This window comes from Erinaceus europaeus, chromosome 9, assembly GCF_950295315.1.
Source record: "Erinaceus europaeus chromosome 9, mEriEur2.1, whole genome shotgun sequence".
Taxonomy (NCBI): domain Eukaryota; kingdom Metazoa; phylum Chordata; class Mammalia; order Eulipotyphla; family Erinaceidae; genus Erinaceus; species Erinaceus europaeus.
The window spans coordinates 18,590,811-18,607,350 of NC_080170.1; the positions used below are offsets into that span (position 1 = coordinate 18,590,811).

At 39.6% G+C, this 16,540-nt stretch overlaps 1 protein-coding gene across 1 annotated transcript; it reads left to right on the forward strand.

Annotated features, from left to right (window-relative positions):
- The first annotated feature begins 14,937 nt into the window (after positions 1-14,937).
- On the forward strand, positions 14,938-15,888 carry LOC103123452 (olfactory receptor 14A16-like). The gene has a single exon (XM_007534101.1). It carries the CDS (start codon positions 14,938-14,940, stop codon positions 15,886-15,888), a length of 951 nt encoding a protein of 316 aa, XP_007534163.1.
- Positions 15,889-16,540: the final 652 nt, after the last annotated feature.

The following is a 16,540-nucleotide window of genomic DNA, read 5'->3' on the forward strand; positions in this document are numbered from 1 at the left end:
TATGTATTTAAGTATGTATATATGTAGATATATACAGATTCTAACAATGGTATCTAATTATATAACATTTTATGGTCTATGTATAATATGTAAACATAAAGCATACTTGTGACATATGCTTATTAGTTATAATATTGAGGTCTCTGAATACTGAAATTGACTACCTCCTTGATACCTCTTGGTCTTTTCAAACAAATGGTAAGAGACCTCACCGATTAGTGCAGATGATACAGATGGAAACCTGAATTCTTTCTCTAAGATAGCAGTAGTAAATCAGCTGAGTAACTTGCCATCAAAATTGTCACCTTATTAAATATTTTCCTTCACATCTGTTAGATCTATCAGGCAGGAAATCAGAAGATCCCAATCAGCACTCAAGGATGGAACCCATTTTTTTTCTTTCCATCCCTCTGTTTGTGTTCTCAACACGATGGAAGCAAAGGTCTGTGAGGAGGATCTGCTCCAATTACACTTAACCACATGAGCAGCTATGGGTTTCATTTCTCAGGGACTTTAAGTACCTGCACTATTCCTATGAGATCATTAGGCTGCCAGCTTCCTTGCCAAGATCCAGCACTGGGTCAAGGTTAATTCTCTTTTGCTCTCAGCTCTCTAATTGGAGTGAGAATTAAGTAGGACAAATAGTTATGGATCCTGGTGACCCAGGAGGTGACATAGTGTCTAGAGCCATGGACTTAAAAGCATGAAGTCCTGAGTTCAATCACTGGCATTGTGTGGACCGTAGTAATACTCTGGTTTGTTTTCTCTCTTCCTGACTGAAGGAAATATGCTGAGTCCTGACCCATACCCTCACAAAAAGAACTTATCTTAATGAAACAGACTAACAGGAACATGTTGGAAACAAGTAGACCCCTCACCCATACAGGAAAAAAAAAACTTATCTTACTCCTGTCTGTAATGGACACATCAGACCAGAAATATGATTTATGAATAGATCATAAATCAGGACCACTGAAACTTCTAATGCCAGAACTAACCCCTGAGCTGAGGCACTAAATAATGCCCACCTGCTTGTTCCACAGTGACTCTTCAGCTCCTCCTGGCTGGGTTCTCTCTGGTCTTGGCCAGAACTCTTATGCTCCCCCTCGATGGGCTTCTTAAGCTTTTCCCTGGCTAGTACATTAAAACTTTCTCCACAAACCTGACTCTATTCATTTGGGTCTCATATTTCTAACATTTCCCTTTTCTCTCTTGTGTTAATAAATAAATATCTTTAAAAATAAAGAGTTATGGGAAGCCTGGCAGTAGGTTAAGTGCACATGGTGCGAAGCGCAAGGACCTGTGCAAGGATCCTAGTTCAAGTTCCGGGTGGCTCCTCACCTGCGGGAGGCGGGGGGAGTTGCTTTAAAAGCAGGCCTGCAGGTGTGTTATCTTTCTCTCCCCCTCTCTGTCTTCCCTTCCCCTCTCAATTTCTCTCTCTCCTATCCAGCAATACCAACAACAACAAAATAAAAAAAGATGGCCTCCAGGAGTAATGGATTCATGGTGCAGGCAACCAGCCCCAACAGTAACCTGGAGGTAATAATAATAGTAATAATAATAATAAATAAAGAGTTATGTGTTATGATGAGAAAGATTACCCCTCTGGGGAGCATAAGGCAACTTAATCCCCTGAACCTGGGGCCACTCAGAAGAATAATTCACATGCTCTGAGGGACTTTTTGTTAGGAGGACACACAACTCTAGCAGTACTTGAAAGTCATCCAGGCCTCTAACATCAGCCTTATGGTGAGAAATAGAACATTTGAATTTGATTATTGAAATTTAAGTTCACGAAAACATGCTAAGCCATGACTGTGCTTTGATCTTCCTTTATTTTTACCCATGCCTTGTGTTTGGGACACTAACAGTCGTTAACATACGCTGTCTTGGAAAACACCAGTCAAGCTGATTGGTGTGTAAAACCGCACAGTCACTGAGAAAATCAGTTACTCAAATAATTCAATACTTAATAACCCTGTAACTTAGTATTTCTACTTCTGGGTATGTGCCCCAAACTATTGCAAGCAGGGATGTGAACAGGTATCTGGACTAGTACATTAAGAACAACATCATTGAGGTTCCCGGAAGATGGCGGACTGAGAAGCTGCTAGTGGCTTGAGCTCTGACCACATCTTCTGGAAATGGTAGGATTTTCTACCTTTAGTAGGCCAGTCAATAAGGGGTCCTAGCAGTGACACCAAGGAGGTGACTATAACTTAATTTGGGTTTAAAAATAGAGTAGAAAAAAGGGAAAAATTTTATTTTCTTTTAAATTATTAATCCCCAAGCACACCTCCTTCCCCTCTCCCCCCCCCCATAAACAGTCCCTGGGGACCTGTTCCTAGCAGGATCCCCTGCTGAGCTTCTTTCTTTACCAAGATTCATGTCCCACAAGGAGTACCATTCATTCTAAGTCTATTCTCTTCTGAAACCTCTGGCCTTTTTTCTTTCTAAGTAGCCAACACCCCCAACCTCACCCCGCATAGCTAATTAAATAATTAAAAATAAATTTTAAAAAAATCATTCCTTTCACCGCTCTTTTATGACTATTCTTTTTCTTTTTTCTCTCTCTCTTTCTTTCTTTTTTCTTTTTCTCATTCTTGTCATCCTTTCTTCCTTAATCCTACAGCTTCCAAAGCCACAGGCCCCATCCCCCACACCACCAAACAGTGTGCTTTCACTGAATCACTGATACACATTTGGGAATTATTTGGGGGAAGAATTCTGACTCAGAGTGGATTCTCACTGCGAGTTTCTCTGCTCAACTTCCCTTCCTCCTTTAGCTACCCCTAGAATATACAATGGATAGTATATTTGCATAACTGTCTATTTCAGCTAACCTTGTCTAGTCCTGAGAGTTTTTTTTTAATTTTTTAATTTTTTTTTCTATCTTAACAATCAGCTGCCTCTGATCACAGGGTTTGAGGTAATCTGGGACAGTTTTTTTTTTTACCCTGCTCTATTTTATTATTAATATTATATAAAGGCATATATCTTCCCCCCCATTAGGTTGATCAGAATTAACTCTTAGGGTATCTTTCATTGCAAGGGTAGTGGGCATCTTATCTATTGTGAGAGGAACTTGTCTTGTTACTCCTACCTCCTCTACAGACTCTACCCTTCCTCCTCCTCTGAGCTAATTAAAAAAACAAAGTTATAATTAAATTAAAGAGAGTCGGGTGGTGGCGCAGTGGGTTAAGCACATGTGGCGCAAAGTGCAGGGACCGGCGTAAGGATCCCGGTTTAAGCCCCCTGCATCCCACCTGCAGGGGAGTCGCTTCATGGGCGGTGAAGCAGGTCTGCAGGTGTTTATCTTTCTCTCCCCTCTCTCTCTGTCTTCCACTCCTCTCTCCATTTCTCCCTGTCCTATCCAACAACAAAGCAACGTCAACAATGGCAATAATAACCGCAATGAGGCTGCAACAACTAGGGCAACAAAAAGGGGGAAAAATGGCCTCCAGGAGCGGTAGAATCATGGTGCAGGCACCGAGCCCAGCAATTACCCTGGAGGGAAAAAAAAAAAAGAAAAAAAATTAAATTAAATTAAAAATAAAGTAATTTAAAAAAATCTTTCCTTTCACCGCTCGTCAAATACAGATCTTTTTCTTATCTTTTCTCTCTCTCTTTTCTTTTTTTTCTTTTCTTTTTTTTTATCTTGTCATACACTTCTTCCTTCTTCTTTGCCTTTCTGAATTTGTGAAATATTTTGGGAAAGAAATCTGACTCAGAATGGACTCTCTATGTATGTATCTCTGCTCTACTTCCCTTTCCCCTCTTGTTACCCCTAGAATATACAATGGATAGTAGATTTGCATAACTGTGTATTCTTGCTATCCCTGCTTTCTTTTCTCTTTCTTCTTCACTGGGATTTGGTTACTGTTTTTTCATGGACTGGAGACATTGTATGGCTAACTGGTGATTAAACTGCTTCAATACTTGCTTCAGTTGCTATTGTAATTCCTGAGGTTGATGAGTGCAATTTTAATAAAGGTATTTAGTATAGTGTTGCTTGTACTCAAGAAACAACAACTGAGGAACAACAAAGCATAAAAAAGAAACACATAAATCAAAAAAATGGGTAGATGAAAAACAAATGAAACTGCCACTCCAATGAATGAAGACAAGAGCCAAGAAGAAACTACATATCACCCAGAAGTAACCATAGATCAGAAAAGTATACAAGCAGTAATAAACTTATTAATCACAGTAATGAAAACAACATTGAAGGAAAGGAATGGCAGTATTAGGGAAACAACAGATGAGACCCCCAAGAAAAATACTGATTATGTTGAGGCAATTAGAGAACTGAAAGCAGAAATAGCTGTAATGAAGAAAGACACTGAGAGAAGGGAAAGCAGACTAACGGAAGCAGAAAACAGAATTAGTCAGACAGAGGATGAGTTAGAGAAAACTAATAAAGAGGTGAAAGAGCTCAAAAAGAGATTGAGAGACACTGAAAACAGCAACAGAGACATATGGGATGATCTCAAAAGAAGTAACATTCGTATAATTGGCCTGCCAGAGGAAGAAAGAGAGGAAAGGGAAGCAAACATTCTAGAGGAAATAATAGAAGAAAACTTCCCAGACCTGAATAACAGAAAGGACATCAAGATTCAAGAGGCCCAGAGAGTACCAAACAGAATCAACCCAGACGTGAAGACACCAAAACACATCATAGTCAGAATGAGAAGGAGTAAGGATAAAGAAAGGATCCTAATGGCTGCAAGAGAGAAACAAAAATTCACATATAGGGGAAAACCCATAAGATATCTGCAGACTTCTCCACTCAAACTCTAAAAGCCAGAAGAGAATGACAAGATATCTATTGAGCCCTGAATGAAAAAGTGTTTCATAATATATTCTGCTAGACTTTCATTCAAACTAGATGGAGGGATCAAAACCTTCTTAGACAAACAACAGTTAAAGGAGGCAACAATCACCAAACCGGCCATGAAATAGGTTCTAAAAGACCTCTTATAAACAAGAACATCACTATAATACTGGCAATATATAAGAGCAAACAAAAAAAATTTTTTTTGAACAATGGCACTACAATACATTAAATCCATAATGTCAATAAATGTCAATGGCTTAAACTCACCCATCAAAAGGCAAAGGGTGGGGGGATGGATCAGAAAACATAACCCAACCATATGCTGCTTGCAAGAATCTCATCTGACACAACAAGATAAACACAGCCTTAAAGTGAAAGGATGGAAAACTATCATACAGGCTAACGGACCACAAAAAAGGGCAGGAACAGCCATTCTCATCTCAGACACGAAGATTATAAATTAAATAAAGTAATAAAAGATAGGCAAGGACATTACATAATGATTAGAGGATCAAATAGCCAAGAAGACTCAACAATTATTAAAATTTATGCACCCAATGAGGGACCATCTAAATATGTCAACACTTACTGAAAGAATTTCAAAAATACATCAATAGCAATACAATAATAGTGGGAGACTTCAATACCCCACTCTCATACTTAGACAGATCAACAAAGAAGAGAACCAACAAAGATACAAGAGAATTGAATGAAGAGATTGACAGACTAGACCTCTTGGACATTTTCAGAGTCCTTCACCCCAAAAAACTGGAATAAACCTTTCAAATCCACATAACACATACTCAAGGATAGACCACAGGTTAGGCCACAAAGACAACATCAATAAATTCAAGAGCATTGAAATCATCCCAAGTATCTTCTTAGACCACAGTGGAGTAAAACTAACATTTAACAACAAACAGAAAATTATTAAAAGTCACAGAATTTGGAAACTAAACAACATACTCCTTGAGAACCATTGGGTCAGAGAGTCACTCAAGCAGGAAATTCAAATGTTCCTGGAAACAAATGAAAATGAAGACACAACCTATCAAAATATTTGGGACACAGCTAAAGCAGCACTGAGAGGGAAACTTATAGCCATACAATCACATATTAAACACCAAGAAAAAGCTCAAATGAACGACCTTACTGCACACCTCAAGGACTTAGAGGAAGAGGAACAAAGGAACCCTAAAGCAACCAGAAGGACAGAAATCACTAAAATTAAAGCAGAAATAAGCAACATCAAAAATAAAAGAACCATACAAAAGATCAATGAAGCCAAATGTTAGTTCTTTGAAAGATTGAACAATATTGACAAACCCCTAGCCAGACTCACCAAACAAAAAAGAGAGAAGACTCAAATTAATAGAATTTTAAATGATGGAGGAGATATCACAACTGAGACCACAGAAATCCAGAGAATCATGCGAAACTTCTATGAAGAACTACACACCACTATGCTAGAGAATCTGGAAGAAATGGAACAATTCCTAGAAGCATATGCCCTTCCAAAACTGAACCAAGAAGAACTACAAAATCTAAATGCACCAATCACAGACAAAGAAATTGAAACCCTTATTAAGAATCTCCCCAACAACAAAAGTCCTGGACCAGATGGCTTCAAAAACGAATTTAACAAAACTTTCAGGAAACAGTTAGTACCCATACTTCTTAAGCTTTTCCATAAGATTGAAGAAACAGGAATACTCGCTTCAACCTTCTATGAAACCAACATCACCCTGATACCAAAAGCTGATAGGGACAGAACAAAAAAGGAAAACTACAGACCAATATCTCTGATGAACATAGATACCACAATATTAAACAAGATCTTGGCCAACCGGATACAGCAGCATATCAAAAAGATTGTTCATCACGACTAAGTGGGATTCATCCCAGGAATGAAAGGCTGGTTCAACATCCGTAAGTCAATCAATGTCATTCACCACATCAATAAAAGCAAAGCCAAAAACCACATGATTATCTCAATAGTTTCAGAGAAAGCCTTTGACAAAATTCAACACCCATTCATGCTCAAAACTCTACAAAAAACGGGAATAGATGGAAAATTCCTCAAGATAGTGGAGTCTATATATAGCAAACCTACAGCCAACATCATACTCAATGGACAGAAGCTGAAAGCATTCCCCCTCAGATCAGGGACTAGATAGAGCTGTCCACTGTCACCATTACTCTTCAACACAGTATTGGAAGTTCTAGACATAGCAATCAGGAAAAAGAAAGAAATCAAAGGAATACAGATTGGAAGGGAAGAAGTCAAGATCTCACTATTTCTAGATGATATGATAGTATACATAGAAAAACCTAAAGAATCCAGTAGAAAACTACTGGAAGTTATTAGGCAAAATAGCAAGGTATTAGGCTATAAAATCAATGTACAAAAGTCAGTGGCATTTCTTTATGCAAACACTAAATCTGAAGAAGAAGACATCCAGAAATCACTCCCATTTACTGTTTAAGCAAAATCAATCAAATACCTAGGAATAAAGTTGACCAAAGAGGTGAAAGATTGTATGCTGAAAACTATGAGTCGCTACTCAAGGAAATAGAAACTGATACCAAGAAATGGAAAGATATCCCATGCTCATGGATTAGAAGAATAAATATCAGCAAAATGAATATTCTCCCCAGAGCCATATACAAATGTAATGCAATAACCATTGAAGTTCCACCAAGCTTCTTTAAGAGAATAGAACAAACACTACAGTCATTTATCTGAAACCTGAAAACACCTAAAATTGCCAAAACCATCTTAAGAAAAAGAAACAGAAATGGAGGCATCACACTCCCAGACCTTAAACTATATTATAAAGCCATCATCATCAAAACAGCATTGTAATGGAACAAAAATAGGCACACAGACAAGTGGGTTGGAGAGAACTCAACTGGAGCCGATCTAGGCTGCTGTGTGGAAGAGGGATCAGGAACTCGTTCCACACTAACTTCACAGGAGATACACTCTGGAACTCTCGGAGCAAGAAAGCAATTTCCAAGTGTCTTTAATCAGAAAAGCAGCTGTTTTTATACTCTCCAAGTAGGGTGGAAACAGGATGTGATATAGAGAGGGTGGAGCGAAAAGTGACTGGTGGAAGATCAGGGTGTGACAAGGAGAGGATCAGGGTGTGACAAGGAGAGGGGGTGGAGCAGGTGAGAATTCTACCACTAAACCACCAATGCCCTGGAGGGAGTGTGGTGCTTTATGTAAATGTAAAAGTGATTCATGTAAATAGACCAAAGCTTTGAATGGGATTAAATCTATCCCTATATAGGCATATGGTTAAGCAGAAGCCAGGGGGAGCTGGCATACTATCCAACATATATACACAATGGAATACTATGCAGCTATCAAGAACAATGAACCCACCTTCTCTGACCCATCTTGGACAGAGCTTGAAGGAATTACGTTAAGTCAGCTAAGTCAGAAAGATAAAGATGAGTATGGGATGATTCCACTCATCAACAGAAGTTGAGTAAGAAGATCTGAAAGGGAAACTAAAAGCAGGACCTGACCAAATTGTAAGTAGGGCACCAAAGTAAAAACCCTGTGGTGAGGGGTAGACATGCAGCTTCCTGGGCCAGTGGGGGGTAGGAGTGGGTGGGAGGGATGGGTCACAGTCTTTTGGTGGTGGGAATGGTGTTCATGTACACTTCTAGTAAAATGTAGTCATATAAATCACTAGTTAATTAATATGAGAGGGGGAAAATTAATTTTATGTCTCATAGTTTTTTTAAATCACAGACTGAATCTTTTTAATATATAGGCTGTGTAACTGATATGCAGACTCTCTCAAAAGCCTAGACCAAATTGATCAGAAGCAACCAATAGCACAGCTATATACAAGATACTGGGTACTATACAGCAAACCCTAACAAAAGGACTTTTCAAAGTTAACCCAATTACCAAATAATGTGATGATAACATTAACTATCGATTGCCTTTTTGAACCCTAAGACAGCAGGAACCTAACATCTCCACTATGGAGCCTCTGCTTCCCCCAGTCCTGGAACCCTTGGATAGGGCCCACTTTCCCGTATGCCTCTCCCAATCCATATCAAATAATATTGCATCTGCTGATCACAACCTAATCAACACAACGATTGCCACCTCAACATGCTTCACTTCAGACTGTGTCCAGAGACTTCACGTGTGGAATGACAACCCTTCAGCTTCATTACTCAGGTGAGACCTTTCCTTTCATAGTATACTGTAATTCCATCCCAGGTGGTTCACTTTCTAACAAAGTCCCAAAACCTAGATATAGACCAGGTTCTGTGAGAGAGAGCATATGTTCACATGTATCCATAAAATATTGCAAAATATATTCCTGAAAGCAGATGTACACTAGAGTATGCAGTGAGTATCCCCCTAACACTTCCTCTCCACTATTCCAAGTTTTGGGTCCATGATGCTCAACAATATGTTTGGCTTTGTATGTTAACTCTCTTTTCAGTCAGCAGGTTCCAGATGTCATCAGGATGCCGGCCAGGCTTCCATGGACTGAAGACCCCACCACTGTGTCCTGGATCTCTGCTTCCCCAGAGACCCCCTCTACTAGGGAAAGAGAGAGGCAGACTGGGAGTATGGACCGACCAGTCAATGCCCATGTTCAGCGGGGAAGCAATTACAGAAGCCAGACCTTCTACCTTCTACCACCCACAATGACCCTGTGTCCATGCTTCCAGTGGGATAGAGAGTTGGAAAGCTATCAGGGGAGGGGGTGGGATATGGAGATTGGGTGGTGGGAATTGTGTGGAGTTGTACCTCTCCTACCCTATGGTTTTGTTGATTAATCCTTTCTTAAATAAAAGAAGAAAAAAAGAACAACATCATTGACAGTAAATAAAGAGTGGTTCAGTGGGCTTAAATGACTGCTCCAGCTGTTTCTAAGGGGTATGCTGAGTGTTTTCAACTCAAAGGAATGAAGAGATGGAAGAGGCAAGAGTGTGAGTCTTCTCAGTCATGGTGCAGAGGTAAGAAACAGCCTCACCCCAGACTGGTGTTCACAAGCTCTGTTTTGACTCGTGGATAATCTCTGTGTAAGAGATGTTTAGGTCTTCAATTCAAAGGAATATGAATATGAATAAGGAATATGAATAGAATATGAATAGAATAATTATTTAGTATAATTTTTTTAATAAATCTTTATCTATAACCACCTGTGCTCATGAGTTCTGTATTCCTTAGGTCAAGTAATATTTACTTGCAATTCTTGTTAATCCTCCAGATTCTCTTTCACGCCCCCCCAGATTCTCTTTCTCTCCTTATTTTGACAGGGAGATTGTGAGCTCTGATTGTGATCCCAGTCTTAGGGATGGAGGAGACATTTCTGCCTCAGGTATAAAAGAAGGGAGAAGGGTGAGGGGGTCAGGTGCTGCCTGCTTGACTGCCACTGTTACCTACACATCCTTTTGCAAAAGGATAAAGGCCTTGCTTCAATTCCTTATCTTTTGCCTTGACAAGTAATTTTAATTGGGCATTATTTACAACTCCTGGAAAACTCTTTTTTTCTTTATAATATAAGCGTCTGTTCTTTTTCTCTCAAATCTACTGCCCACTTTCTAGTCTATATTAGTAGCTCCCTGGAATGAATCATGGAAATATTTTGTTATCAATATTTGGGTTTGAGGTCCACATAAATTTTAACTTTTCTCTGACTAATCTTGTGTCCATCTGATCACTTCTTGGCTGTCTGTCCTAGAGTTGTGGGGGGAAGTTTATCTTCCTCTCCAACAGTGGAATCAATTATAGATTCCTATTAGCTTATATATACTAACTGCATCCCTGCAACCAAAGGTTCCTGTCCCTACCCCCAACCCCTAGAGTGGAGCTGAAAATCTCCTCTCCCCATCCTCTGAGTCTTTTACTTTAGTCAATACTCCAAAACCCTGTCCAAATTCTGTTTTCTGTTTTCTTTTTGTTCTTCTTTATCAACCTCTACCAATGAGTGGTATCATCCCATACTCATCTTTCTCTTTCTGGCTTATCTCATTTAACATGGTTCCTTCAAGCTTTATCCAAGATGAGTTGAAGAAGTTGGACATTATTCTTAATAGCTGAGTAGTTTCCAGTTGTATATATTTCAATTTTCTCATCCACTCCTTAGGATAGATCCTCATGCATTGGACCCATGTTTGAACATGCCTCCACCACAATGAAAGAAGCTTCCATTCTGTGGTCTCTTTATCTCAGCCTCTTTATCTCTATTTGAAAAAAAAGATAATAATATTTTTCAGGACACAAGTGCTTATCTCCTTCTAATTCTGCTACCAGACCAGTGCCTCTCACATATGAAACAACCACATTCATTATTTTCTTGAGGTGCAAGAGGATGTGGAGAGAAGAGAGAACACTGAGAGAAATACAGCATGGTCCAGCATCATGGAGCTACATGTGTGTTGTCCCCTGTATGCTGATGATAACATTTATGGCATCATATATGTAAGATGTGCTCTACTGGGTCAAACTTTGTTCTCTCTCTCTCTCTCTCTCTCTCTCTCTATATATATATATATATATATATATATATGTATATATATATATATATATATATATATGCTTGTGACTAAGTTATATTTCTCTCACTGTCTCTCTCTCTCCACTTCTTCTTGCTCCTCAAGGAAATAATTAATTAAAATGGTCATGGATGATAATTTTGTATGTGAGAGGCACTGATGAGGTAGCATAATTAGAAGGAGATATACAATTATATCCTTAAATATATAGATACATATTTAACTAATGTATTAATTAAATATATAAATATATTTGAATAAATTATTATACTTAAAAATACAAAGAGCTGTAGGTTAAGGTTGCTCCATAAATCCTGAGGGATGGCTTTCTCTTCAGATCCCATGGCCATTTCTCCTGTGTAATTCCCACCCCAATTACAGAGCTGAGCTCTCCTGTGAGAACAAAGGAGGAATGACCTTGACCCAGCAATGGAGCCTGACAGGGAAGCTGGCAGCCCAGTGATCCCACAGGAATTGTGCAGGTTCTTCAGCTGCTGGGGCACAGAACCCACAGCAACTGATCAGAGCAAGTGTCCCTGAAGCAGGTACTTCACACAGACCTTTGCTTCTACCATGATGAGAACCCAAGCTGAGGGATGGGGAAGAAAAATGTGCCTCATGCTCAGGTGATTTTTGAGATCTTCTCACTTCAAGCCAACATGTCAGATCTAAGGGATGGGAAAGAAAGTCTATAGTGATTTGAGGACTTTGATGGTCAGTTGACTCAAGAGCTTTGCTTCTGCTGTCCTTGAGAAGTTGCAGTGTTGTCACCTACACCTGGAAGAAACTGGTATTGACTGGTGAGGAGATTATTCAACCAATTTGTTTCAAGAGCTAAAATGATTAACACATGTTAACTCTGATGATCTAAGTTGTCTCTGTGTGCCCAGACCTCACCACACATTATGTTTGTTAATATTAGCTAGTGTTATTTATTTATTTGTTGTTTAGCAAAGCACTACTGGGCTATGGTTTATGGAAGTGTGGGGGATTGAATTTGGGATCTTTGTAGCCTCAGTCAGGAAAATCTTTTCTAATAACCATTACATAGTCTCAGCAACACACAGCTAGTGTCTTTGAGAAACTATAGTTACTCAAGATACAACTGCTATGCTGGTGACTTAAGTAGATGGGTTAGTGTGAAAAGAGATTTCTGGTAAATAGAACAAGAAGAATCTGTATTGATGTCCAATTCTTCTGTAACAAACATTTTAATGTATAGCAAGAAAGGAGTACTGTGTTGTGTTGTGTTGTGTTGTGTTATACTGTGTTGTGTCATGAATGTATGCTTCCACTGTATTCCACTTGAAAATGACTATCATTAATACTGCCATGTGACAAACACATACATTCTTAGCTTATTTTAGTTACCTTTCTTGAGATCTAGAACAGCATTTGTTGATGACTTCTGAGTCATAGACATAAGGAGAAATGTTGTCTTCTTTTTAGTTATTCCAGTAAAATACACCAACTGCTTGTCCTACTCATTTGTACAAAAGGCATTGCACATGACTGCTAGACCCTAAAGGATGAAGTTGTGCAAAGTCTATTCTGTCCTATGGACAATCATAAGACAGTATCATTTATTTTTTCTAAATTCTTACTTATAAAATGGAAACACTGACAAGACTGTAGGATAAGAGGGGTACAACTCCACACATTTCCACCACCAGAACTCCATATCCCATCCCCTCCCCACATACCTTTCCTATTCTTTAACCCTGTGGGATTGTGGACCCTGTACCGTTTCATATTGTTTCCCTGGACTTTCTAAACTCTCCTTCACGTCATTTGTATTTCCATTCAGGTATTGTTTGTACTATTATTTTTATTTTTTTAAATTTTTTATTTAAGAAAGGATTAATGAACAAAACATAAGGTAGGAGGGGTACAACTCCACACAATTCCCACCACCCAATCTCCATAACCCACCCCCTCCCATGATAGCTTTCCTATTCTCTAGCCCTCTGGGAGCATGGACCCAGGGTCGTTGAGGGTTGCAGAAGGTAGAAGGTCTGGCTTCTGTAATTGCTTCCCCACTGAACATGGGCGTTGACTGGTCGGTTCATACTCCCAGTCTGCCTCTCTCTTTCCCTAGTAGGGTGTGTCTCTGGGGAAGCTGAGCTCCAGGACACATTGGTGGGGTCTTCAATCCAGGGAAGCCTGGACAGCATCCTGGTGGCATCTGGAACCTGGTGATTGAAAAGAGAGTTAACATACGAAGCCAAACAAATTGTTGAGCAATCATGGATCCCAAGCTTGGAATAGTAGAGAGGAAGTGTTAGGGAGGTACTCACTGCAAACTCTAGTGTACTACTGCTTTCAGGTATATATTTTGCAGTAGTTTATGGATACGTGTGCTCATAAGCTCTCTCTCACAGAAACTCATTACTCGGGTGAGACCTTTCCTTTTATAGTACACTCTAATTTCATCTCAGGTAGTTCTCTTTGTACTATTATTTTTAACCAGAACACTGATTAGTTCTGACATATGGTTTTATAGGCAATACAGCTCTGGACTTAACAGCTCCAGGTATGAATATCTTTTGCATAGCTACTACCCTGTACTCTGTTAATACATATTTTATTGACTTAATAATGATCAGCAAGCCTGCTGGATAAGAGGGGCATAATACCACACACTTCCCACCATCAGAGTTCTGCATCCCATCCCCTCCATTGGAAGCTTTCCTATTCTTCATCCCTCTGGGAGTATGGAACCAGAATCATTATTAGGTAATGAAGGTGGAAGGTTTGAATTATTTAATGGCTTCTCTGCTGGACATCGTATTGGCAGGTCAGTCCTTACTCCCTGCCTGTTTCTATCTTTCCCAAGTGGGGCAGGGCTCTGGATAAGTAGGATTATAGTACATAGTGGCAAGGTCATCTACTTTTCCCAGACTTGAAAGCTATTCTCTGCCCTGATCCAGCTTTCTGGTCCTATTTCCAACTCTGACACCATCTCCCCAGACGATAACGTGAGCCCACCTGCATGTTAGCTATCAGGCTCAGGCAAAAATTAGTAAAGTCATAGACTCCTTGAAATATATCTAAAATAGAGTTCCTAGCTTTTTCCAAAATGAAAACCCCAAATCTCATCCACTATATTCTTACCTCTAGGTTCCTAATTATTAGACAATTTATTCTGCTTTATATCTTATTGCTTTTCAGCCACCAAGTTGCAGATGCTACCACAATGCCAATCTGTTAATACTTTAAGAAAGGAAATCTAGAGGCTGGAAAAATGGACGAGCTGGTAGACCACTGAACTCATATGCCAGAGATTCCAGATATACTAAAGTATAATCTGGCTTCTCTCTCATCTCTCTCTGCCTCATGTGAAACACTGTTTCATATGTAATCAATAAATCTAAAACAAAATAAAAGAGCAGGTGAATATATATATATATATATATGCATTTTCTCTATCTCACTTATAATAAAAATAAAATACACCATGTTTATAATCAAGTAATGTTGAGAGGTAAATAAAATGCACATGACTGCTTCTGAATGTTCTACTTACCTGTGTGATCTTTATTTCTGCAGACAGACCCATCATGCCTGAGAAATTAACCATCACAACTAACATAACAGAATTTGTCCTTATGGGATTCCCTGGTAATCAGGTGCTACAGAGACTCTGTGCCTCTGTGTTCTTCCTGGTTTACCTGGCAGCTCTGATGGGGAACCTGCTCATTGTCACCCTCACCTCCATTGACCAGCAGCTCCAGTCCCCCATGTACTTCTTCCTGAAGAACTTGTCTTTTATCGACATCTGTTTTATATCTATCACTGTCCCCAAGTCCATCATGAACTCTCTGACCAACAGCCACTCCATCTCCTTTGTGGGCTGTGCCTCTCAGGTTTTCCTGGTCATCTTTTTGGCAGGCACAGAGTATGCTCTCCTGCTAGTGATGTCCTATGACCGCTATGCTGCCATCTGCCACCCTCTGCACTATGAGGCCATCATGAACAGAGGGGCCTGTGTGCAGATGGTGACAGTGGCTTGGCTCAGTGGCTGTGTCTATGGATCCCTGCATGTGGCAGGGACATTCTCTGTGCATTTCTGTGGCCCCAACATAGTGCATCAATTCTTCTGTGATGTTCCTTCCCTGCTTATACTGGCTTGTGCTGGGGACCAAACTCTAGAATATGCCATCATCATTGCTAGCTGTTGTTTTGATTTCGTATGTTTTATATTTATGATTGTGTCATATGTTCGTATTTTCTCCACAGTCTTAAGGATTCCATCTGCCAAGGGCAGGTTCAAATCTTTCTCCACCTGTCTGCCCCACCTCACTGTGGTGACCATGTTCTTCTTTTCTGGAATTATTACATATTTAGTCAAAAATTTTAGATCTTCCTCTTCATTGAAAGTGCTGATTTCTGTGCTTTACACTGTCCTGCCTCCCACCATGAACCCTCTCATCTATAGCCTCAGAAACAGGGATATGCAGATGGCTTTGGGCAAAGTGATATCAAGGGGAATGTCTAGAATGCATTTTTGATGCAAGTTTGTGAAACTGCAATAATGTGAATCACTTACTGATTGTGGTCATTTCAAAAGAGATGTGTCTTTTCCCCAAACTCACTGATGCTTGCTTAGCAGGCCACACTTAGAGTGAGCAGGGCAGTGGACAAAAGACTTGGAGATTGTCAAGCAAATGGTTCTGCTTCCTGTCTTGATGCTGTATGATAGGATTCTACTTGCATGGAAATTCTGAGTGGCATGCACTTTCCATCATATTACAAATACATCATGCTCTCACATGACTATCCTAGAAATCACACACATAGCAGCCCATTTTCTTGTCATTGCAGGAAGTGTGTTTCATCTTTAAAATACCCTTAGCTTCAATGGAGCTGCCTACATCTTATGACTTGACTTTAGAGATTCTCTTTCTTCATGCCAATTCAATGTTGGGTGGAGGACTCAAAGGCATCAAAGAGAGGTCAAGTTGTTCTGGCCCCTGGTTATTCAGGACTCGGGACTGAAGACTGACAATGATTCATATCAGAAGCTCAGCAGGAATCCTTTATTCTGTTTTTTTTATGTTTTTATTCATTTATTATTGGATAAAGACAGAGAGAAATTGAGAAGGGAGGGGGAGATAGGGAGGGAAGGAGACAGAGAGACACCTGCAGCCCTGCTTCACCACT

Excerpts from the sequence above, each read along its gene's own strand:
- LOC103123452 (XM_007534101.1), top strand. The coding sequence starts at position 14,938 with ATGCCTGAGAAATTAACCATCACAACTAACATAACAGAATTTGTCCTT.